The sequence below is a fragment of the Oratosquilla oratoria genome, chromosome 25 (genome assembly GCF_046742065.1).
Source record: "Oratosquilla oratoria isolate Oo_2021 chromosome 25, ASM4674206v1, whole genome shotgun sequence".
NCBI classification, from domain to species: Eukaryota; Metazoa; Arthropoda; class Malacostraca; order Stomatopoda; family Squillidae; genus Oratosquilla; species Oratosquilla oratoria.
Genome location: NC_134801.1, coordinates 10,609,371 through 10,635,066, shown reverse-complemented (window position 1 = coordinate 10,635,066; position 25,696 = coordinate 10,609,371). Strand labels below are relative to the sequence as shown.

Sequence of the window (25,696 nt, the reverse complement as noted above, 5' to 3'; positions counted from 1 at the left end):
TGTAACACATTTACGTGACACATCTCCTGGAAGGCATTCACGTAACACATCCCCTTTATGATTACAGAATACAAAGACCAAGGACAGTTATTCCATACCAAGATATTCAACCATCAAGTCTACCGGTATATACCCTGGATATCCCAGACGTATCTACCCATTCCTTAACTTTCAAAGCTACGTCTAGCAACACCAAAGTGACAATCTTTTTTGACACGAGTTCCCCAGTTAACATCATGTCGGTACACAGTTTCCATATATTCCGCACGTAAAGAAAATAAGTCACCATTTTGGAACACCCCGAAGTCAACCTTTGCAATGTAGATGGCGTACTATTCCCTATCATTGGCAAATTCTCTGTAGACATTAGCTTTAAAGATGAGTGCCCACCCATTACAGTTACCAACTGCGTAGCCGATGTTTACTTCCCTACTGATATCTTCATAGGCTTAACATTGATGAAGCAACATAACAAAATAATTTACCCTGCTCAAAATGGCATTATTTATGGAAATTATTTCCTCCCTGTTTTCCCATCAGCAACTTTCCAAAAAGTCAACCACATCAACGTGGCCGAGCGGTCAGAACATGATTTACTGTCAGTTAATGCTAGCCCCCTCCCAATTTAACTTCACTCCGCTTCATTACACGAGGATGCGCCAGCTGATAGCACAAATGGCACCGCCACCCAAGCAATTTCCAATGACTCTAACTCTCCTACTAACTGACAGCTGTGAACTTGTATTCCAAACGTAACAGACGCACTAACTCCTCCTACACGTCCAAATCAGCAAAACTCAAGACAAAACACCTAGTAAATACAGTTGATCTTTCACCGCCTGAGAACACCATCTTGCCCCTCTTAGAGAAATTCAACAACAAATCCACCCCGGTCTCGGAAGTGTTACCTACATTCAAACATTTACGCAGTGCTTATCAGCCCAAAGACCCTATTCCCTCGTCAGTATACAAATATACACATACGAGTTTTCCAAGCACAAGGCACCAATGTACTCTGTATGCCAGAAAATTGCAGTGTCAATGGAATTTCCCTGATTTCAACCATCAGCTCTACGTCAAAGAAAGTTTATACAACCATTTAAATTTCCAATGACACTAACGCACCACTCCATCTCACAGTTGATACAAACATTTGCGATTTCGAAGTATATCCTTCACGCACCAAATTTATAGATGACAAATTTCCCACTTCTTAAATTTGCACCACAATTTCCGAAGTCCACAGCACAGGAACCCATTGATGCATCACATTTCAACCCCATAGACTTCCCTGGTGCACAATCAGACTTGGTTGCACTTTGCAACATGTTCAGAAATACCATTGCCACATCAAATGAACCCCTTGGAGTCATTAATCTTATTCAGCATCATATACCCATTAGTGAGAACTCTAAACCACGTTACATTCCCCCATACAGATTACCACAGAGCAAACGCATAATTGTAGAGAACTTTATCCAAGACATGGTTGCGCAAGACATTATTGAACTATCCATCAGCGAATGGAACTTCAACCTCTTTGTTGCCCCTAAGTAAGATAGCTCCTTCCGCCTTGTACTAGACTTTAAAAGAGTTAAATAATCTAACCATACCAGACAGACACCCAATCCCGGTATTACAAGACATCTTCTACTCCATCGGTGAAAAAACATAGTTTTTATGACCTTGGACCTTATGTCGGGATATTTCCAGATCCCCCTTCCTCCAGAGTCTAGGCCTTCGACAGCCTTTAGCATATCCACAGGTCATTATCACTTCAAACGACTAGGCATGGTCCTTGTTTCATTGTCAGTGTTCACACGACTTATGTACACAGTACTTGCAGGTCTCATAGGTCAGTGTTGATGTACCTGGATGATGTGATCATCGCTTCCAAATCCGTTAGCGAACATCTACACACACTCTCTACACACTGTCTTCTCACGACTAGCAAATGCAGGTCTCAAACTGATGCTTAAGAAGTGTTCCTTCTTTCAGAAAGAAATGCGCTTCCTAGGACATGTCCTTAATTCACAAGGAATTTTCATCTCGCAGGATAAGGTCAAGGTAGTCATTGATTTTCCACGCTCTACTTCAGTAGAACACATACGATCATTCCTTGGTCTGTCAGGATTTCACGGATGTTACATTCAAGGTTACGCTACTATAGCAGCACTATTAACTTCACTACTTAAGAAGGACACAGCCGTCATTTCGACACTTGACCAAGAGAAAACCTTTAATGACTGAAAGAAAGCCTTAACCACAGCACCTGTCCTTGCTTTCCCAAACCACAAGCTTCCTTTCACAATCTACACTGATGCGTCCTACACAGGACTTGGCGCAAAACTTGCGCAATTGCCTATGCGAGTCGCACACTCAACAAACACGAGCGAAACTATTCACAGACATAAAAGCTTTAGCAATTACATACGCACACAAGCGTTTCAAAGAGCATCCTTGGTTACAAAATGCACATATATACAGACCATCAACCAATCTTACACCTCTTCAAAGGAAAGAATCTTCCAGGAAAAATTGCCCTCTGGTTCCTTTACAAGAGTCCATGCCAACCTTTCATTTTGTTCAAGAAAGAGCGAACCTAATTGCAGACGCTCACTGTCGCCATATTGCGACCATCACTCATAATCCTATTTCAGTAACTCTTACTCAAGCGCGCGTAGCCGTAGCGCAGAGATCAGACCCTCTTTGGAAACGTGCCTTATACTTCCTCGAATTTGCAGACACAACTGATACAGAAAACTTTCCTCATGAGCTCGACAATTGCACGTTAGTTGATGACATTCTCTATCACAAAACTACACTAACGAACAAACATGAACCTAACAGATCAGTGTTTCAACTTGTAGTCCCTACGGATTTCATTCCAGAAGTTTTACAACTTGTACACGATTCCCCCATTGTTGCACACCCTGGCAAGGAGAAACGCATTACACAAGCCAGATTGCACTACTTCTGGTTAACCACGAGGAAGGATATACACGCCTACATTGACGCTTGTCACCCTTGTTCGATTCACAAAGGTTATATCAGCGGTCATGTTCCAATTCTAACTTACCCTACCCTTTCTAAACCATTTGACGCAGTCACTATTGACCTTCTTTAGCTACCACTTACACATACCGGAAACCAATACCTCTCTGTCTGTGTCGACGATTTGTCACGATTCTGTATTCTTTCCGTCCTACCAGACAAGACAGCACAACATGTATCAGAGACCCTTATTGAGAAGCTCATATGCCCCTTTACTACGCCCAAAACTCATTTCTGACATCGGGGCTGAATTAAACAATAAGATTCTTTTCGCACATTTGTAATTACTTTCATATATATATATATATATATATATATACACTGTATATATATATTAAATAATATATATATATATATAGTTATATATATAATTATATACATATATATACATATATACAGTATATATATATATATATATATATATATATATATATATATATATATATATATATATCAAAGTAGGGGATGGGAGATATTGCAAGGCTTCAAATGAGACCAACCAATTTTTTTTTTTCTACCAACAGGCAGATCTGAGACAACGTGGGATTTCTATCGATCAAAACCCTATTTTGACCAGATTGTGCTCCGTAACGTGATTGAAAACATTTACCATGAAGCAGAGCAAAAGTGGTCAATGGCAGACTAATTACCGAGAAAGTATAAGGCTCCCCACACACGACCACTATTACTGACACAATAAAGTGACCAAAGTATTTTTTTTCTCCAGTCTCAAACCTTGCCAGAAAGACATTAGAAATTACGAGTGCTGGCATTCTATCATGTGCCATATTGCCAAATGCCCATTTTTCGCGATAAGTGATGATTTTCTTTGGTCTGTACATTACTGGACTATTATACCAATATAGTATTCATGAAAGTTGCGAATTAATCAATTGTATTATCTAAGTAATAAAAATAGGCATGTTTTTAAATAAGAAAAATGCAGAAAATAAAAGTTTAGAATAGATACTTGTGTAAAGCTCAATTCATAGGACTACGTCAGGAGCTTCAGCTTACAAATTGGGAGGCAGAATTAAGCGAAAGACCTGTAGATCACATGTGGGAAATATTTCAAAACACGCTTACTAAGATGATTCATATTCAAATCCTGTTTAAAGCCTATAAGCTTGACTTCAATCGTAGGAAAAAGTATGGAAACTGTCATCAGAGATGCTATCGAACACCATTTAGAAAGTAACTGTTTGATAAATGATAGCCAGCATGGATTCAGACGGAAACGTTCTTGCGTGACTAAATCGAATTCTATAACACAGTCATCTCGAATTATGACAAAAGAAACAATATAGATTTAATATAACAAGACTTTGCAAAATATTTTGATACTGTCCCCCACGAAAGACTACTTACTAAATTAACTTCACACGGAATAAGTGGTAGCCTATTAAGTTGGACTAGTAATTGGTTAAACGATCGAAAACAGAGAGTTATTCTAAATGGTAAACTTCTAGATGGAAAAATGTTACGAGTGGAGTTCCTCAGGGTTCCGTTCTTGGGCCACTTCTATTCATAGTATATATGATACAGACCACGGACTGAAATCTATTTTCTCCAATTTTGTTGATGATACAAAACTGTGAGGAATGGCAAATGATCACTTAAGTCAATTAGATATTCAAGAAGATTTAGATAAACTACAGCAACGGTTTGAAAAGTGCCTAATGAAATTTAACACAAGTAAATGCAAGGTAATGCACATAGGTAAAAATAACAGTATGATTACTGGTTATATGGAAACTCGTTAACAAAAGTGGATAGTGAAAAGGATCTCAGCGTAATTATCAGTAACGATCTCAAATCATCTAAGCAGTTTATTTCAGTCTCTGAGAAAGCAAATAAGATTCTAGGACTGATTGCGCGATCTTTTGTCTTCAAAAGTCCATATCTCATTAACAAGCTATAAATCGTTAGTTCGTCCACATATGAAATATGCTGTTTCCGTATGGTCACCGAATCTCATTAAAGACATTAATAGATTGGAAAAAGTACAACGGCGAGCCACAAAACTTATTCCAAATATGAAAAATAAATCATACGAAAATCGACTAAAACATATAAATCTATTTTCCCTAAAAGGGCGTAGACTAAATGGAATTGACATCAAAAGTAACCAAATTTTCACACTGAATGAGAATCAGACAAAAAATAAGTCTCAAAATGCCATCAAATAGATCTAATTTGAAAGTGAGTAGAAACAACTTTGCTAACAGTGCAGTTAAGAATGGAATAAACTTCCTGCAGAGGCAGTACAATGTAGTTCAGTTCGAAGCTTTAAGAATCATTTAGATAAACTCCTAAGCAAGATGCTGTAATGCCATCTATTTTGTATTGTTTGTTCTTTAGTATTTGCCTGTTTATCATTATCTATTTGATTATCATTTATTATTATTTACTATTTACCTCTTTATTATTTAATTTTACCTACTTATTTTATTTATATTATCATTATTTATATTGAGTCACATGAAGAACTGTCACCCCAGAACGCACATATGAACAATCGTCACCCTATGAGACCCACTTGAAGAATTGTCACCCCAGTACGCTGAATATCAGCAGTTTAGGTTAGGTTAGGTTGAATGTGGGTTATGCTTATTGTCATCAACTTTTACAACCGAAGAATAACCCAGAATGGCCCACACGAAGAATTGTCACCCTGTCGAAGTCTGGGGGGATGATTCTTCATGTGATCCTTTATATTGTTATTTTTATTTGTTTATTTATCACTATTATAATTTTTTCGCATCCGACCTAGTTATGGACCAAAAGGTCTCCTGTCGGCATGATTCTCCTTTGAATTCCTTTGTGTCCGATAAGGCAATTGACATGCTGACCTGAGTTTTTCTATTCTATTAGTTTGTTCAGCATTATCACTTTATATTCTGGAGTAAAACAATAATTGTAATACAATTTATGAAAAAAATGCAACTTAGACGATTATGAATATAGAGAATATGAGTGGATGAATGGTGAGCTAAACAAAGAGCGCGTGACTTACCGAAATGGATTATACTGTACTTATGACGATCTATTTTTTTTTTAACACTATCAAACTGTTTTAGAGTTACAAAACAGGCGTGTTTCATTTGTGAAATGGAGAAATGCGTCTTGAAGATTTATGAATGAAAAATATTTTGGTGCCTGTTTCATAGAATACAGTATATTTGTTTTTATTTGTAAATATGTCACGTATATTACATAAGAAACGCAGTATATTTGTTGACATTATGTTATGATTTACTTTTCATAACTACCATTTCATGCATTCGGACGAAGTAATCTCAGAATCTGGAGCGTGTGCAACGAGGAATTCCTGCGTCAGGGCAGTCGTTTGTGTATACATCATCCACTGGCTAAGATTTCTCACACACAGGTGCCGTAGGAGAAAAGTCTTACACAGAAAAAGAAAAAAATCTTTAAAAGAGAACCAAAGCAACGGATTGACTTAATACCATTCCTATACCTTCAATAATTCAATAGTATGCAATATAGTTCGAATAATACCAACCGTTTACAGAGGAGTGTGCGCCTTGCAGCTAGGAATTTTGTGCAATCGGCAAGATCGTGCACCAAGGAGCTGGGACCACAACTCCGAGATAATCTTCTCTGCTGGCATTTCCATTTCCCGCCGTCTTCTCGACAGGAAATGGCCAGATAACGAGATAAGGAACTGGGACTAATTGCACCAACCGACGTTATGAAGACCCACTTCCTTCACCACGGCGACGCACGAAGCCCTACACGTCTTCCATTGTAACAAAATGACGTTACGTGCTTTTGCGGGTATATGGCGACCAAACTAGGTCAGAACTCGGCAAATATCATCTTTCGCCATTGGTTACTTAACGTACTCATACTTCTACGCATTACTCCGTCGTTCTCATATAATTTTTTTTTTTTTTTTTTTTTTAATGTTGTATCAATGCAATGACAATGAAAGATACCTTCGCAGAGTAACTAAACGTCACGGGTCAAGTTCGAATGTTCCCAGATGTACTGTGCATCCAGAGAAAAACACACGGGGCATGAATATGATGTCGACCAATAATAAACGAATGCACTCTAGTTTTCTGCAATCTTCCTATGATGTCGCAAGTAATTTGGAAATTAATCTTTTCAACCCATGGCAAACCTCAAATATCTAGCTTGGCTCTCAAAGACGGCACTGTAACTCGGCATAAATAATTTTAATTTATTTGTTCAGTATCGAACCTCAATCAGCAGCCACAGTCACTTCGGATAGCTGAACAATGTACCTTCATTTAAACGTTTTCAAATGGATTCTTAGGAAGTCTTTAAAACCTTTTCCCTTACGCACTTCCTCAATTTTACTAACATTTCCCTTTATCTCTCATCTGCTTCTGCAAATACCTGTCCACTTTAGTACCTGTCATCGGCAACTCATAACATTTCTCCTTCCTCTCGTATATCGCTTGTATTCGCTTACCTTCACTCCTTCCATATAAATATTGAATAGCTATAACACCATCCACCTTTGAGGCTTGATTCAATCCCAACTCCGGATCCACTTACCTTTTCTCAAATGCCGAGGACTGTCATTCCATTCACTATGATAAGTTCCATAATGCCCTCGACCCCATGTTGGGGGGGGGGGGTCGTGCCCATTTCGCTCTCCTCGTATGCACCAAGCGATAACTTACCTGAAGGAGAAAGAAAAACAAATGCAATGAGGGACAGGTATCTTCAATCTGACCGACCCCACTCACACACACACACACACACACACACACACACACACACACACACACACACACACACACACACACACACACACGGTTGGTAGAGCGCTGAACTGGGAAGTAGAAGTGCTCCCAGTACCCAGTTCGAATCCTGCCCAGGGCCGAAATTATTTCGGTATCGCTGTGCCTCGGGTCGTTACTCTGACTCTCGTGGGCGAGGAGTTGGGTGTGTGTGTGTGTGTGTGTGCAAGGTCATAGCGTTACCCATAGATCGGACCTACGAGCTCTGAGCTCTCTTCCAGGAGGGAAATAGCTGTCGATCACGAGTCCAACACGTGATCCAAAGACCAAGTGAATACACACACACACACACACACACACACATATATATGTATATATATATATATATATATATATATATATATATATATATGCAAAGTAGACCACTTGGAAAAAGATACTAACGAAGCAAAGCGCTTTCGTATATTGCATCTTCAGTGCAAAAAGTACATGTACTTTGCATAAGTGAACATAGTAACCGTGTTCTTATTACTATATATATATATATATATATATGTGTGTGTGTGTGTGTGTGTGTGTGTGTGTGTGTGTGTGTGTGTGTGTGTGTGTGTGTGTGTGTGTGTGTGTGTAAATTTCTGACAGAATTTTTTTATTATAATTTCTTCTTTATACTCTGACCTCTCTATTACGAAAAACACCAAATACCCGCCACCAACGCCGGGTACTTGCATGGCCCAAGACTGCCGGCGTGGTAAATCAGACTCAGCCTTCCTAATTAGGCATACAGAGTCCATAAAGTATCGCGCAAATTCTTACGAAACAAAATGAAGCGCTGGACGAGGAATAATGAAACATGTATGTTAGTCCAATATAGTATGGTGGTACACCCGAATTCAAGAAATTAACAAAACAAATATACAACACACCTATTCGATGCAGGTAGTTCTTAGTTTACGAGATGAATAGGGATCGAGAGGCATCGTGTAAAAAAAAATCGCGTAAATTAAATTAGCGGGGAGGGGGAGGAGCAATGGAGACCAATGTATCCATCACGTAAAACTAATCTTTGTGCTCCAGTAGAAATGTTACTTGTTATATTTTATATGGCGCCCGGATCTTTCCCATTTTACGGCATGCAGTTGATTTCAACAACTCAAGGGAGGTAAGAAATTAATATTAATCTGAAACTTAACCTAACCTGACCTAACTTAACCTAACATGACATAACTTAACCTAACCTGACCTAACCTAACTTAACCTGACCTAACCTAACTTAGTCTAACCTAACCTGACCTAACCTAACGTGACCTGACCTGACCTAACCTAAAAACTCTGCATGCCGTAAAATGCAAAGGATCCTGTCGCCCTTTGCATATTCTTTTTTCCCGCTGGTTATGCTATACATTATAGAGATAAACAGGTTCAAGTATTTTTGGATGTTATATAAAAAAACAGGACTGATTCGTGTCCATTCAGACAAACGGCATAATTAAAATAAAATTTATTATTCTATCAGTCTCGTTAAACCAAATTCGCATGGGATAAACTCGCGTAAATGAAGAACTACCTATACTCATCAAGATTTTCATCTCTCCTAATGAAGCATGTAGACGACGACAGTCATTTGCCTGAACGATCATTAGGGGAACCGCACCACCCGCCTGAGCGATAATTTCTGGACTGGTTGCTTTTGTAAGGCTGATCTTATCCAGTGTACTCAGTCAGGGGCGGCACACTAAGCATTTCCCGCTAGAAAACTACTTCCTTTTGCAACTCACTTTGATTTTTGGTATCCAAAGTGAGTAACATGCTGCTGGGAAAAGTAGATAACTTGTCGGGTAAATCAACGCCAAGCGTAGCTTCTCACTTTGAGTGTTCAAATGAGACACCAGATCTGGTTTTTTTTTTTTATAAAGAAACTACACATGCATATTATTGTTTAAGTGTGTCTTATTTCTCTTTGTCACAATACACTTACTAAAACATAAAAAATTATATGAAATCGGTGTTCATTTTTCCCATTTGACTACAGCAGTAATAGATTTTGTAAACATAGCCACGTTCAAAATGCATTGCATCCCGAGAATACTTAGCGGGAAATTGTGGTGTTGTCTTCGTTAGCCGCTAGCCAAAAAGTCATTAGCAAAATATTCCCCGTGTGACGGATACGCAAGAGTTTGCAGAGCAGATACCAAAAGCGAGTAGCATGCTAGAAAAAAGTACATAGCGTGTCGCCACATTTAACATGAAATAAATGGGGCATCGAAACTACATTGGGAAGAAATCAACTGCATACTATCATAGACACTTAATTTGACCAGGGTTTTCAACCCTGTTACGCCTGGATAGGCATGTGTCCACTGTGCGTATGTGTTCTCCATATTGTAATATTCGTGACTGCTCTAAGTTCCCGTTACTATGTCTCCACATATCAAATTTTGCCTTAAATTCATTTATGTAGTCCACAAACTGATGCATCTATATGGAAAGCTGTGTTCTATACTAATAGTTCCAAACCGATTTTTTTTCTATTCCTTTCTCTGTTCGAAATACAATAATTATCGTGTCATTTCTCTCTTCGCTTCTCCAACGTGGGGAGTCCAGTTTTACATTTTTCTCTCTCGGTCAGCCGCTACGTCTGGGATCTTTCTAGTTGCCGCTTTTTGTATTCTGTTTGTCATATCTCTTTTTGTTTTTCCATGTGTGTGTGTGTATTCACTTGGTCTTTGGAGCACGTGTTGGACTCGTGATCGACAGCTATTTCCCTCCTGGAAGAGAGCTCAGAGCTCGTAGGTCCGATCTATGGGTAATGCTATGACCTTGCACACACACACACCCCCAACTCCCCGCCCACGAGAGTCAGAGTAACGACCCGAGGCACAGCGATAATTTCGGCCCTGGGCAGGATTCGAACTGGCTACTGGGAGCACTTCTACTCCCCAGTTCAGCGCTCTACCAACTGTGCCACCGAGTCGGTGTGTGTGTGTGTGTGTGTGTGTGTGTGTGTGTGTGTGTGTGTGTGTGTGTGTGTGTGTGTGTGTGTGTGTGTGTGTGTGTGTGTGTGTGTGTGTGTGTGTGTTTGTGTAATTCATGATTCATCATGGTTGTGGACACGTAATCGACAAATATCACCTTCACGTGTGAGAGCTTATAAGTCCCGATATATGTGTAATGGTGTAACTTAAACGCGCGCACACACACACACACACACACACAAACATCTTGCCAACCAGAACTAGAGTGTCAACATGCTTTGTAATGATACTTTTCTGTACTGGGCGGGGAGTCCTACTCAGATCACTGAATTAGTGTTCGAACATGGTACAACTACGCAATCAAATATGTGTGTGTGTGTGTGTGTGTATGTGTGTGTGTGTGTATGTGTGTGTGTGTGTATGTGTGTGTGTGCGCGTATGTGTGCGCATGCGCGCGCGTTCCCCTAATTTTTTCCCTAAATATGGGGTGGGACACAAGTAAATTGCAAATGGGCCAGCAACCAACAAAGCTGACAACCACAGGTCTAAACCAACTACTCTCGACCTTTCCTTTGTCAATCATCCCCGTCGGTTTAGTGCTACTTGAACCCTGGCGTTACTCACACAAATTGCACGAAATAAAATCTGATGAAGAATACATACATGTCGTGGCTAGCCAGGTAATGAGCATTACATAATTAATGCTATTTTTTATTTTTTTGGGGGGGCATGGTATATTCATCCCCTACCACGTAATTATTCTAACATTGGCAACTCGACCATAAAAAAATCATTAAACCTGGGAAGGGACACGTTTTGTGCACTAATATAATGAATCTGTTTCATCAAACTTTATTTTCTGTAGTTCCTTAAAATTGCCTATTTTCTTTATTTTTGTACCTTCAAGTTGCCGCATGGGATTTTTTTTCCAAAGGAGTAAGACATCAAACCAAGGGCGTAGTGAACGAGGGAGAATTAGGGGCCAAGAATCCTGGCCTGACCAGTTGCCGGCGATGATCCCAAGAGGGCGCCCCGTGCATCGGCGGCCTCGATTCAGCGCTTTGTTTACGTAACTAAGCCACGTTCCCTGAAGCCTCTCAGTGCGAGGGCGACGGCCCATTGCCTGAGTAAAATCAGCTAATGCCACACACAACAACAACATCCGTGAAAAAGCGCCACAATATCCAAGGGTTTGAAGAATTTTAATTACAAATGTCATCCACTAGCTTGGCAATCACCTGGTGTTAACCAACACCAAAACAGTTACAATTTGAAATATGAAAAAAAACATCATAACAGGAGGACCTTTCTGGTCATAATGAGGTCGGATGCAGAAATATATAATCAGCCCGTTGCCCCAGGTCTCCCTTGGTAACCGGCAACAGCCACTGGGTTGGCCCAACGTAGTCACTCAAGGAAGAAGAGGAAAAATAATAATAATGAAATACAGAAGCAAAAAATCGTACAGTGCGTCACTACAAGATAATTTCTGAAACTCTACTGTATGACGGCGCATATCAGCATTCCTGAGCGGCTACTACTACTGTACTACTACTACTACTACTGCTACTACTACTACTACAAAAAAAGCCTCTTTTACATTTCAAGTGTGCAACCGCTATATTAACCGAAAAGAAAATAATAGTTTCGGAAACGTTAACTCTTCATTTGAACAAAAGTTAGACTTCGATGGCAAAGCAAATTCAGACAGATACGAAACGAGCCTTTAATTCCCCGACGCTTCATCATCAAAGGAATGACCACACAAGGGCAATGTTTTATTTTTCTGTACAATCTTTGTGGATTGGGTGAGTCTGTCCCAAAGTGGCCTGTCACAAAGGAACCTGCCAAATGAATGGACACACTAACGGCAAAGGGGTTCCTTATACAAACTCGGTGGATCAGGTGTTTCTGTCTCAGTGTGGCCTGTCCGCTGATGTACCATTTCCTCCTCTTGCTCGACCTATCGTGTGTGTGTGGCTTGTCCCCCTTGTGGTCTGTGTCTGATAGTTCACTTCCTTGTGTGACCTATTCTCGGAAACCTGGACAAATTTAGGGAGAGGTTGGGACGCAGACACCTCACCAAATGCCCGACGTTTATCTTGAAATCCTGATCCTCAGTTGGGCCTAACGGCCCTCAACACATCACAGGAAATGCCGACCCTCCAATGGCTAATGACCTGCCGTTGCAAAACAACGTTTAGTTTGATGTGAATGTTTGTACTTCTACTGCAACTGAGGTAAACCGATGGTGTCTAAAACTCGGATCCTTAACCCGAAGAAGGTGCAATCCTAGTTAACGAATGGAAAGAGAGAATCCATGTGTACGGCTTGTGCGTGTCTACGCCTCATCGAATCGATGGGGGTTAACTGAGATGGTCTTAATACGGGTCATTCAATCAATATCTATAATAACAGCGGTGACATGACAACTACAGACGTTTGTGCACTTTTAATGCGATGAATTATGAGTTACAATGATACAGAATGTTGGCAGTAGACCTTTCGATCCATATCGTTGTCGGCTGCATAAAAAAAAAGAAAAAAAAAATTATCCGAGTGAATTTTAGAAATTGAACTGTATACCATAAAACTCCCTTGGTTGGAAGCTTATTCCAATCACTGACAACTCGGATGGCAATTTTTTTTCTACTCATTTTTGTGTTAAATCTACGTCCTGACCGCTCGAGGCTATTAATTTTCGTACTGTTAATATTTATTGTGAAAATATTTTCAGCTTTCATGTTATCAATTCCCTTCAAAATCTTAAATACTTGTATTAAGTCACACTGAGATGTTTTGAACGGTTTCGCATGCTTTCTTTTTTATATTCATAAGGAGTTTTGCGACCGCACTTTTACCAATCTGTCACTGAGATCTGGGGACCATACAAACACGGCATATTGTAGGAGTGGGCGGACCAGTGATTGGTCGATGATTGGACTTTTTAATTAAAAAGATGGCGCCTCCTATACCAATATTTAATTACTTTCTCTGGGGCAAAAATATAATGATCCGATGTTTTAAGGCAGTTATTGATAATTACATGAAGATCCTTTTCGTTTTCAACCTTGGTTAAAGCTTCTACAAATAATCTATAGTTACACTTAGTATAATTTTTACCTATATACATGACTATACTTGGCCTTCCTTTTCATAAGCACTTTTTAAGTTAGTTTAAATTTCCTTAAATATCCATTTGATTCGCGTGGTTATTTACAAGCGAATTTGGAATCAGCAGATTAATGTCTACAATCAATGTCGCAGATATAAACTATGAATCCTGAGGCACTTCACTCATAACATCTTTCCAGCTACATGTTTACCCATTCAGACCAACTCACTGTTTATCATATATCTCAGCAGATTACCTCTCATCACATGCGAAGCGAATTTAGTTAGCATTCTCTCGTGTGCGACAGTATTTTTTTTAACTAGATATACTAATTCAGTACCATTCCTTTCACCGTACTTCCAAATAACTACAATGTCATTTTTTTTAGGTTTAGACTTGTAAGAACGTTTATGTCTAATAAGACAGTTCTTTGGTGACGTTCACTGGCATCTGTTATAACTGTTTCCGTAACTTTGTCCTATGGTCGAGGTCAGCCTTATTGGCCTATAGTCCAGTGGCTTCTGCTTATCACCATTTTTGCATACAGTAGTAACCTTTGCTAATTTCCACATTTTGATACATCCACTGGAACGTTTTTTCCTTAAAAAAAATTTGGATATCAACCGTCGTGCCCTGATGTATTATTGCTTGTTATTTTTCTATATGCATGTTCCTATGTTTTCTTTTGTCATATATAAAGAAATGGGTAAATTTGCGCCCGGTACATTACATGATTCCGATAATTATAATTGGCTTTCAGAGGTTTCATCTATGATTACAGAATTAGAGTAATTTTTTTGAATGAACGCGTTGACTATATTCAGAAAAAATGGGCTAATATTATTCCTGATATCCTTTTTATCTCTAATGTATCAGTAGAATTTTTTAACATTTTGTTTAGACTTATCACCAATATTCATTTCTAATTGTCGTTTTCTTCCTGGTTTTTTTTTCACGACTTATTATAATCATTAGGGGGTAAAAAAAATGCTTGGATTTTTATAAGCCTGTTTGTTTTTGCAACACTTCTATGTTTCTTTATCAAGCCATTTAGGACTATAGCAGTTCGGAAGTCACCATCTATTAAAAGGAACGCAAATATGAGTTCAATTATGTGAAGCTGTTTTGAAGCATTTTCCACATCTCTCCCACTATTTATTTTAACTTAATCTCGACTTTCAGTCTATGAGCTGAAGCTTTTGTCTAAGTAGAATTAATTTAGTTTAAGTAAGATATTACTGTATTTCCTGAAATTATTCTTGGAGCTTGAACTTCATTATATTGTGATCAATATCTGAAATGGTTTCGCCTTTTACCGCTGTTGCTAAAATAAATAAGTAAATAAAAATCATGGACTGGCTTCCCACAAGGAACAATGAACACATACTTTACGCCACTAAGGATTTTTTTTTTTGTAAAACAAAGTTAATTTGTGTGATACTGACCTCTCTCTCTCTCTCTCTCTCTCACACACACACAGAGAGAATGGACTTGTTCATTTTTACTTTTTTCAACGCCTATAGACGACGATCAAGCCTTTCTTGGCAACAAGGGGGCTCACGTGACATCAGAGGTTGTGCGTCGCCAGCAAACAAACGACGCGGCAGACAATCTCCTCGTTCAGGTCTCCAGCCAGCCTTCCCTCCCTCCAGCCCAGTGCCTGGTTTAGACCAAACCTTAAAAAAGCTACATTTTCAAAGTCCATCGATCAGCCATTCAGAGTCCATTCCTGATCGAAGGCCTATTCCACCCTCTTCTGGTAAGAACAGACTGTGTCAAACTCTGCCACGTCACTCCTGCAACCTTTTCTATCTCGTCTCTCCACCTTTCATGTGGAATCCCTTTTCCAATTTACAACTTCGGAAAGGTTTAGATTTCTTTAATGTTTAGTTTTAATTGGCTATGTGCACCGTAGCTTCTATTGGGTTTGTGAAGAAAATGTGTACTTCTAATTTTTTTTATTTGATCAAAGCGATATTTTGAGTCTATTTTCCCAACAAGAGGTCTCCAAGATTTGTATATTTTAGATCTTTATCAAGGTAAAACCCAACATTGCTAATTGATCAATGTAAGCAATTTTATAGATCGTTAATAGGCGACCAATTCCTTACAATCAGCGCGAGACTGTTCACATGGATAGAACCGCTAGGTAACCACAGTCCACAGTATTAGAGGAGTCAAAACCCTTTGGTCAAGTTGGCTCCACGGTTTCCGCGAGAACGTTGTATTTCCTCGACGATAACCAGCGCTTCTATCCTCGACGACAATCGTATCGACAGGTGGAGGTGGTAGAGCAATAAGAAGGATAACAGGAAGGAGGGATACCAGGAACCAACGTCATCAGTATTCTTGTTTGAGTGGGAATTAGTTTCCAATGACAGCTCAAGTAGTTTCAATGCATGTAATCACCCCTACGGTGTTTGTGTGTGTGTAAGAGAGAGAGTGAGTATGAGAGGAGGTCTGGGGGAATGGAAAAGACAGGCAAACACACACTGAGCAAAGCATGTCCAGACCCGTGAATCAAACCAACCCGTTTGTATACAACTCTTGCGCAAAAACAAAATCTCCCGCAACGTAGGTGGCTCCAAGGACGGAGGAAATAGTTCCACTCTAAGTTCTCATTTACATTCATCTGTGATACCAAGAAAGACAACATGACGTCGCAAGTAACGACATACCACGAAATATATCAAGGTACCAGTGCCACGAAGCTTAGGCAACTCCAAATCACTTTAAACGTCAGGAAGTGAGGCGTACAGCATGAGCGTAGTACATCATATCAGTGCGCAATATGTCATGGGCCTTTGTCCGACATGACGTCATGTCGTTGCAACTCTCATGTGTGTTTCTTCTGGCTCAACCTGTCTTATCTCGCTTCTGGCGTCTTCTGGCACATGATCAAGATGAACAGCAAACAACAACAATGGCGACACAGTCTCAGTCCTTGTCCTTCACCCTTGCGGGCGACGTGTGTTGTAAATAATGGTTTTGTTCTGTGCAAGGTCTCTGTACGTACATACGCACGCACACAACCGTGCGAACACCAGCATACCAGAATGCATGAACTTGTTCGTGTGTGAATGCGACAACATCCGTTTGTCAGATAACAGTCTCAAAAGAGCATTATCAGATCCCGTGTGGACGTCTACCACGAGGCTGAGTGTGCCTTGACCCAGATGGACTTCTTAATGCACCTTAAGTAGGTGGCACATTCTTTTCCACTCCGTTTAAACAATCCAAACGGTCGCCCGCGAACCCCTCCCCCTCCCACACGCACACACACAAACACGGCTCGACGGCGCAGTAGTAGCGTTCGCAACCGCTACTCCAGAGGTCCGAGTTCGAATCCTGCCCTGGGCCGAAATAATTTCAGTATCGCTGCGCTGTGAGCCGTTACTCCAGCTCTCGTGAGCGGTGAGTTCTGTGTGTGTGGGTGTGTAAGGCCACAGCATTACTCATAGGTCGGTCATATATGATCTCTGGGCTCTCGTCTAGGAGGGGAAATAACTGTCGATCACGAGTCCAACACATGATCCAATATACTGGTGAATCACACACACACACACAAAGAGGGCCACAAAACGGAAGAGGCTATGTTGGGCACTTTGATTTACTTATCTATTATTATTTTTATCATTATTGTTAACATTATTAACATTATTAATATTACCATAATTATCATTATCCTCATCATTACTATTATCTTTTTATGGTTGGGAGTAATCTGAATACGCTTGCCAGCTTGTAAACACCGCTTACCTTCATGCAAATAGTCTGATCAAAACAACGTCTCTTGCATGGTGATGGCCGTTTACGTTCCTTACACAACACAACGCGCGCGCGCGCACACACACACACACATACACACACACACACACACGCACACACACATACACGGTTGATAGAGTCCCTGATTATCACTACGGCGGTCCGGGGTTCGAATCCTGCCCAGGGCTGAAATAATTTGAGTATCGCTGCGCTTCGAGTCGTTACTCCTACTCTCGTGGGCGTGTGTGTGTGTGTGTGCGTGTCAGGTCAAAGCATTACCTATAGATCAGTCATACGAGCTCTGAGCTCTCTTCCGTGAGGGAAATAGCTGTCGGTCACGAGTTCAGTACGTGATCCAAAGATCAAGGTGAATACACACACGGCTTGTTGGTATGATGGCTAGTGTCGCCACTTAAAGCCGTAGAGCAGATTCCGCATCCCGTTCACGACGTGGAAGTTGCATCCATCATACCATACTGTGTTACTGTCCCCGTTAAACATGGAATGCAATGTTTGTGGTTGTGCCTCTGTTGTAGGGTCACAGTATTCCCCCATAAACCTGATTATATCAACTTTGAACTCTCATTCGAGATGGTTACAGCTGTCAATCATGAGCCCAGCACGTGATCCACATACCATATTGAAACAGACAATAATGTCACCATAATAACTGAGAAAAAAAAGTGAGGGAAGAGTTTGATCTCAACGTCTGACTCGCAGCGTCTCTAAGTCCGAGTCCACATTTAGCCTCATGCAGTGGAAGACTCAGTGTGGACCCGGCTTGAGGCACCCGCTGGATTCCACCCACAAATTCGGGCAGAACGAAGTCCCACAAGGTTCCGCCGCCGCACTTCCTGACACCTAGCAAAACGGAATCCCTTCCATACCGGGCGGCACTTATCCTTTTACTTTTTAGTTGCCGCCAGGTGGCTTGATTCATGTCCGTGGGAACATCGCAGCTGCGAAATTAACAGCGAGATGTGCAGAGTGTATAAAACAGAGGGAATAATATTCAGTAAGGATTAATCATTTGCTAACAAATTAACACAATATAAAACATAGTGCGCGTCACCTCAAACATGATGAACACTACACTGACCCCGAGTCAGGAAAGGCAAGGAATAATAAGACCCTCATAACACAAGAGCAGCAGGAAAGGCTGACTATTAAGCCCGGTGCTCGAAGCCGGAGCCGGCCGGACGGCCGAGGTACAGTTATACGCGAGGCCTGCCAGATGCCTGGCCAGCTCAAGAGGGACAGGCGATTGCATGGCAAATACACGACCAGGTGTCAGTAAATCCAAAGTGAAGTCACCTTCAGGAATTTCCCCCTACGTTCGCTTCAAAAAATCTTCATGGATTTTATTTTTTGTGGGGCAAGTGCAACTGTAATTTGTGCAAGTCACATGTTCAAGTATGCATGCACCTGCACACACACACACACACACACACACACACACACACACACAAATACAAATCACTCGTGAAAAAAACAAAGCCCAACACACATTTCGAGACCAATTTCAATGATGACTACCACCACTTTATAGAATATCGAAAATATTGAGAAATATATTCTTTCAATCCATCATCTAGAAGATTGCGCGATCTTTTGATTTAAAAGTCCATCACTCATTAACAAGCTATATGAATCGTTAGTTCGTCCACATTTGGAATATGCTGTTTCCGTATAGTCACCGAATCACATTAAAGACATTGACAGACTGGAAAAAGTACAACGGCGAGCCACAAAACTGATTCCAAATATCAAAAATAAATCATACGAAAATCGACTAAAACATATGAATCTGTTTTCCCTAAAAAAGCGTAGACTCAGAGGTGACTTGATACAGGTCTTTAAGATTTTAAAGGGAATTGACAACATCAAAAGTGACCAAATTTTCACATTGAATGAGAATCAGACAAGAAACAATGGTCTCAAACTGTCCGGAAATAGATTCAATTTGGAAGTAGGTAGAAACAACTTTGCCAACCGTGTAGTTAATGATTGGAATAAACTTCCTGCACACGTAGTGCAATGTAGTTCAGTTCGAAGCTTTAATAATCATTTAGATAAACACCTAAGTAAGATGCTGTAATGATTATAATTTTTTTTATATTATTATTATTTTTTTTTTTATCATTTGTCTGTCTGATTTTCACTTATTATTAGTTATATGTCAATTTGTTATTATTTGCTATTTACCTGTTTGTTTATTATTCAACTATGCCTATGCATTTATTTATGTATTTTATTTGTTGTTTACATTATTATAGTTTTATTTATTATTCTATTATTATTATGATTTTTTCGCATCCGACCTAGATATGGACCAAAAGGTCTCCTGTCGGCGTGCTCCGCCTTTGTAATATACACCTCGTGGCGCTGTGGTTAGAGTTCTCGCCTGCCACTACGGCGGTCCGGGTTCGACTCCCGCCCAGGGATGAAATAAATTCAGTATCGCTTCGCTGCGGGGTGTAACTCCAATTCTCGTGGGCGGGGAGTTGTGTGCGTGTAAAGTCACATTATTACCCATAGATTGGTCATACGAGCTCTGAGCTCTCATCCGAAAGTTTAATAACTGTCGATCACGAGTACAACACGTGATCTAAGACCATAGTGAATCACACACTCTTATATCATGGTTTTATATTTTACAGTGGTCATAGCACGGGCAGCCACCCTACATCGAGGCCAAGGTGAAAGTTGCACTTAGCTTGTCGAAATCACTGATTAACCTAAGAGAGAACAGAGGAAGTCTTGTGCGAAAAGCAAATGCAGTCTAATGCTTTATATTATTGCAATCGACAGCCGGTGGTCTGTGTTCACCGCCTGTACACTGCGTACATGGTATATTCTTTCCACCTCCAAAGACGATCTACTACCCTTTTTATCGGCGGAGCTTAGGAGCCTTTAGAATGGATATTGTGTTTCCCTGTTAAGACGAGACCAGGCAGTAGAGAGATCAGTAGAGTTACACCTAAATGTCTGCCCTTTATTTTAATTTTCATTTATTATTATTATTTTCTCTATTATTCATCATCTGTTTTTATAAACTATTGTAACCTGTGTTTATCATCTATCATTATTCATTTAATTTATTTATTTACTTATTCGATTTGTTTACTTATTTTATTTATCTATTTACTTGTTTATCTATTTATCCATTTATTATTTTTTCCTCATCTGACCTAGTTATGGACCAAACGGTCTCATGTCGGCATGCTCTTCCTTTGTAATCCTTGGAGTACTACTAGCCAGTGCTCTCGAGAGGAGCTGTTGGCCAATTGCAGCACGTTATTAAGCTGGGTCTACACTGAGCCTCGTGCAACGTTGCATGAGGCAGTTGACAGTGTTAGGTGCAGCGCCCAAGTGTCCACACTGTCTATCATCCCTGACAGTGTGGACCTGGCAGCGCTTCACGAGGCTCAATGTGGACCCGGCCTCTGAGTTCACTCCGGTGGATGAGCGTAGGATGATAGTATAGTTGAAGCACACACTGGACTTCATATCTCTTACTGCAGTATATGCTCCTTCTGTAGTGTATACACTCGAAGAGATGTTCTACAACAAGCTTGGCTCTAATCAATCAGTGTCCGTCATGGGATACACTTTTTGTTTTCGTGACTTCAGCGAGGTTACTAATACAGAGTTACGGAGTATTTGCCTTTCCTCAGTTTTATAAAGGAATTTTGGTTTCTTGTTCCATAAACTGGAGCCACACCGACAGATTTGATATAGCAATGCCGGGGGAGTGGCAAAGGAAATCGAAAAAATACTTATTAGTATTCGTTGGAAGATCTTTCACATCTGCAGGGTTTACCGGAATGCTGAGTTCTTAGGGACTAAACCAGATTTGCGGTTACAACACTCAGACTGCGTATTATGTCTAGGAGAATACCGGGAGGTAAGCAACCTGTATTTTAACTGGAAAAGCTCAGAGATTATATGTATGCCCAGGAGTATGCATGCAGGAGCAATCTATCATCGGATCGAACTGCCTGGCGCCCTTGAGAAACCTGAAGATTTGTAGCATACCTCCATGGATAAATTCTTAAAGCTATAGAAATGTAATATAGAGCGTTAAAGGTCGAAATATTGTGACGTCAAGTGAGACACTCGAGATTATGGAGGCGAGTCAATCTGCCCGATTGGCTGGGGATCTAGACCGATACAAGATTCAGAAATGACGGACTAGAACTCTCATGAGGATGAATAAAGAGATCACGCCGGAGAACTCACAGGGGATGCCGAGGGTCATTTCAATGCAAATTACCTCAAGACCAGCTTAGCGAGCCCTGAAGAAACTCCACTTCGAATTTGTGGCCCATGATGGCAAAGTCCAAACAAGTGATGGTCAGCTGGTGTCAAGCGTGGAGGGGTGTGGTCCCTTTGCTACTTTGAGTAGTTGCTCATAAGTGACCCTCCAAACAAACACCTTCTTGCTTTTGTTCGGGTGGCAGTTGCCAAGACTCCATCGATAAAAGAAACTCTGCCCTCTTTGAGGAAGGTAAAACACGCGTTGATGGGTAGAAAGGTGACTAGTATCTGCAAAATCAGCACGAATTGCTGAAAACTGGAGGCGAGGTTATGATCTATGGGTTGCATGCATTTCAATCTGATATATAGCAGTCCAATATAATTCTCCTTGACTGGAGAAAAGGTCTTGTTGTCCCCATCGGGAGGGGGGAAGGGGACCGGCAGGACTGCAGCCACTACCGCTATATTACATCACTTAATGTGCCGAGCAAGGTTCTAGTTAATTTTGTTACTCGCATGGGTTTGTTCGCACCTGCTAATTTTTCGGAGGTCTGTGCAGTCTGGGTTCAGGTCCGATAAGTCAACTGATCGGATAATAATGATTCGTGTTCTTATAGAACGTCGATACGAGTTTCTATAATAGTTATTGAATCTTATGTTGATCTCGAGAAGGTGCACCATGGGTTGCTTGGGATTTTCTGCGGATCTGAAATTCCTGCGGTAATTATAAACTTGATGTCTGGCTTATACTCTGGGTCAATGAGTGTTGTCAAGTATGGAGGAGGCATGTCCAGTTACTTTCCTGTTAATTTAGGAATGAGACAGGTGACATGGCAGTGAACGATATTGTCGATTCTTGAAGATGTGTCTTAAGGTTTACGGTATAATTACATTCGAAGAATCATGGAGTATCGCTGCAATGGATTTTGCATGAAACCAGAGACTGTACTGTGATGCTCAATCTAGGTCTTTCACCAGCATAATTCATGAGCGTCATATCCGGGTATATGGGTATGTGGCACTTTCTCCCGATCTTGATTATACCTACAGGATTATTTTCACAAGGGACTGCCCTTGATGGAGGTAATGAAGTGGATGTTCACAGACCTCATGACTGGGTAAGTCGATCTGCGAGAGAGAGAGAGAGAGAGAGAGAGAGAGAGAGAGAGAGAGAGAGAGAGAGAGAGAGAGAGAGAGAGAGAGAGAGAGAGAGAGAGAGAGACGGGGGGGGGGAGGCGGGGGGCGCTCCTCTCCTTGGCTCGGTCGATCTTGGTAAGGGACAACCGGGAACAATGGGGAAGCGCGTCGCGAGGCAAGGGAGATCATCGGAAAGATATCAAAGTGTGCCCCCTGAAGAACAACGAGGATCGTCGGACATGCGTAGATGCGAACAGGCGAGTTCATGCATGCTGTCAGGCAGGCCTATGCACATGACACAAACGTTATGTTAAATTGGCGCCCGAGAGAAACTGAAACATAAAAAATACTAAAACCACACAATCGCGCGCGCACACACACACACACACACACACACACACACACACACACACACACACACACACACACACACACACACACACACACACATATATATATATATATATATATATATATATATATATATATGTGTGTGTGTGTGTGTGTGTGTGTGTGTAAACATACACGATGTATGAAGAACCTCAATTTTGCCCCCCTCCCCCGCTACCTTTTTCGAGCTTGATCAAAGGACAAATGGGTAGTCGAATGGATGTGGGTAGGTGAAGGTGTATACTTAGCTAGGCCACCTCCCTCATCTGGGAGGAGAGGCCTTTTGTTATGTGTGCGTGTGTGTGTTTGTATATATTGTATATGCACACACACACACACACACACACACACACACACACACACACACACATATATATATATATATATATATATATATATATGTATATATATATATGCTGTTCAATATGTGCGAAGATCTGGAGTCTGGGATCCATGTTGAAAGGGGAGACGCGTAAACACCAGGCTCAAAGTGAGAAGCTTGAGTCTGGTGTTTACGCGTCTCCCCTTTCAACACACACACACACACACAAACACACACACACACACACACACACATATATATATATATATATATATATATATATATATATATATATAAAATATATATATATAACATATATATACATCCATTGTTTTGAATTCATCCTTAGTAGTTCATTGATTTTATTTCACATTGGTGGCTTAGTACTAAAGAAACAACCGAGAGGCTGAGTCGTATGCGTGCAGGCACGATCACGGATTGGTCCCATAGCGACCGAGAATCAGTGAGCGGACAAGCTAGTCACCAAGAAAGCAAAATATACCCGCTAGTGTTCGTTCTTGTTCAACGGAATTCGCTATAATGCGCGTTGGTGGACACCCGATACGAAAGTTGTTGAGTGTCTGGGTGTATATCAAATTCTCCCGGATTTTCTATATACCCGGGGATACAGGGATTCTTAACATAATGCTGAGACAGTGCCTCAGCATACACCCTAGTCCCAATATTCCTTCATTCCCATCACACTGCGTAACGTGAAGAAAGTTGTGCGGTGTTTCAAGTCGTGCACGGCGAAGTTGTTTTCAACCATTGGAAGCACGTCCGATATATTGGTAGTTTCCGAGCGCACTACTTCAACGATGACGTAGTCAAAGAATGCAACTCTGCCAAATATACAGAGATTCCCATGAATGGTCTTCAAGATCGTGGCGACAATACAAGTACTGAATGAGGCGGCAAGAAAGCACGCACGGCATACAAGTTGAAAATATTTATTTCAATTAAAGTGGCAAAGTCAGCTACATATGAGCATCCTTAAAATATATCTGGAGACTTCTTTGGTGCTAGAGGCACGGGAGAGGCATTTTTTGTAAATAACAGGAGCCCTGAAAATACCGTTAATGGCAACAGGTACTGAGAATGCGCGGGCCCCTCATCGAGCATCATCAGATAATGACACGCGTACGTGCCCATGACCACATCCCCTGATTCAGCAAAGATGGACAGAAAGACACTTTTAAAAGTCAACTAAAGGGCATTCCTTACACTTATGCAACACTTTGTGTATGTACGTACCATGAAAACCTACGTCAGTGTTTACCTGCAGGTCTTATCCTGAGAGAGGAAAAAAAAAAAATATATGTACGGCCATGACCGAGACGCTTGCACTTTGCCCGCACACTCAATAGTTGCTCTACTCTTCACACACTTCTTCAATCTCAACTCTGTCTACTTTCATGGCGTCTATTTACAATTAAAGCCTTCCCTTCCCTTTAACCCCGGCCATAGCGTGTGACATTTTTCCTTTAATTATAGCTACATACAGGCGATTTCATTCGTCCTGTGGGAAAGCGATAGCATCACAAATTATCTCCTTCCCGTTTTCGTCTCGGCTGTCCCCGGTCCCCCCCCCCCCACACACACACACAGAGAGAGAGAGAGAGAGAGAGAGAGAGAGAGGAGAGAGAGAGAGAGAGAGAGAGAGAGAGAGAGAGAGAGAGAGAGAGAGAGAGAGAGAGAGAGAGAGAGAGAGAGAGAGAGAGAGAGAGAGAGAGAGAGAGAGAGAGAGAGAGACGGTCACCGTAACGGCGTTCTCTTCGGATACAATATTTCATTCCACAATATGAATCTATTCTTGTTGTTTCCTGATGATTGAGCTGCTGAGGGGCAAACCCTCAAGGACTCCATCTTGATAAAGCACTTCCAGCACCTTATCTGTACTCTACTTCTGTCTGCCTCCTATGCAGTTTTATCTTGG

At 40.9% G+C, this 25,696-nt stretch overlaps 1 protein-coding gene across 2 annotated transcripts in view; it reads right to left on the bottom strand.

Moving 5' to 3' along the window:
• Dip-C (dipeptidase C) overlaps positions 1-25,696 on the bottom strand; it is a 662,859-nt gene that overhangs the window by 484,135 nt on the left and 153,028 nt on the right. The window contains exon 1 of one of the 2 annotated variants that reach the window (XM_076208363.1): positions 25,015-25,034. The exons of the other annotated variant lie outside the window; for it this stretch is intronic. Within the exon in view, the coding sequence (XP_076064478.1) occupies positions 25,015-25,017 (3 nt within the window). The 5' untranslated portion in view covers positions 25,018-25,034. Of the gene's footprint in view, positions 1-25,014; positions 25,035-25,696 lie in introns of those variants that run through there. 2 annotated transcript variants of the gene reach the window in all.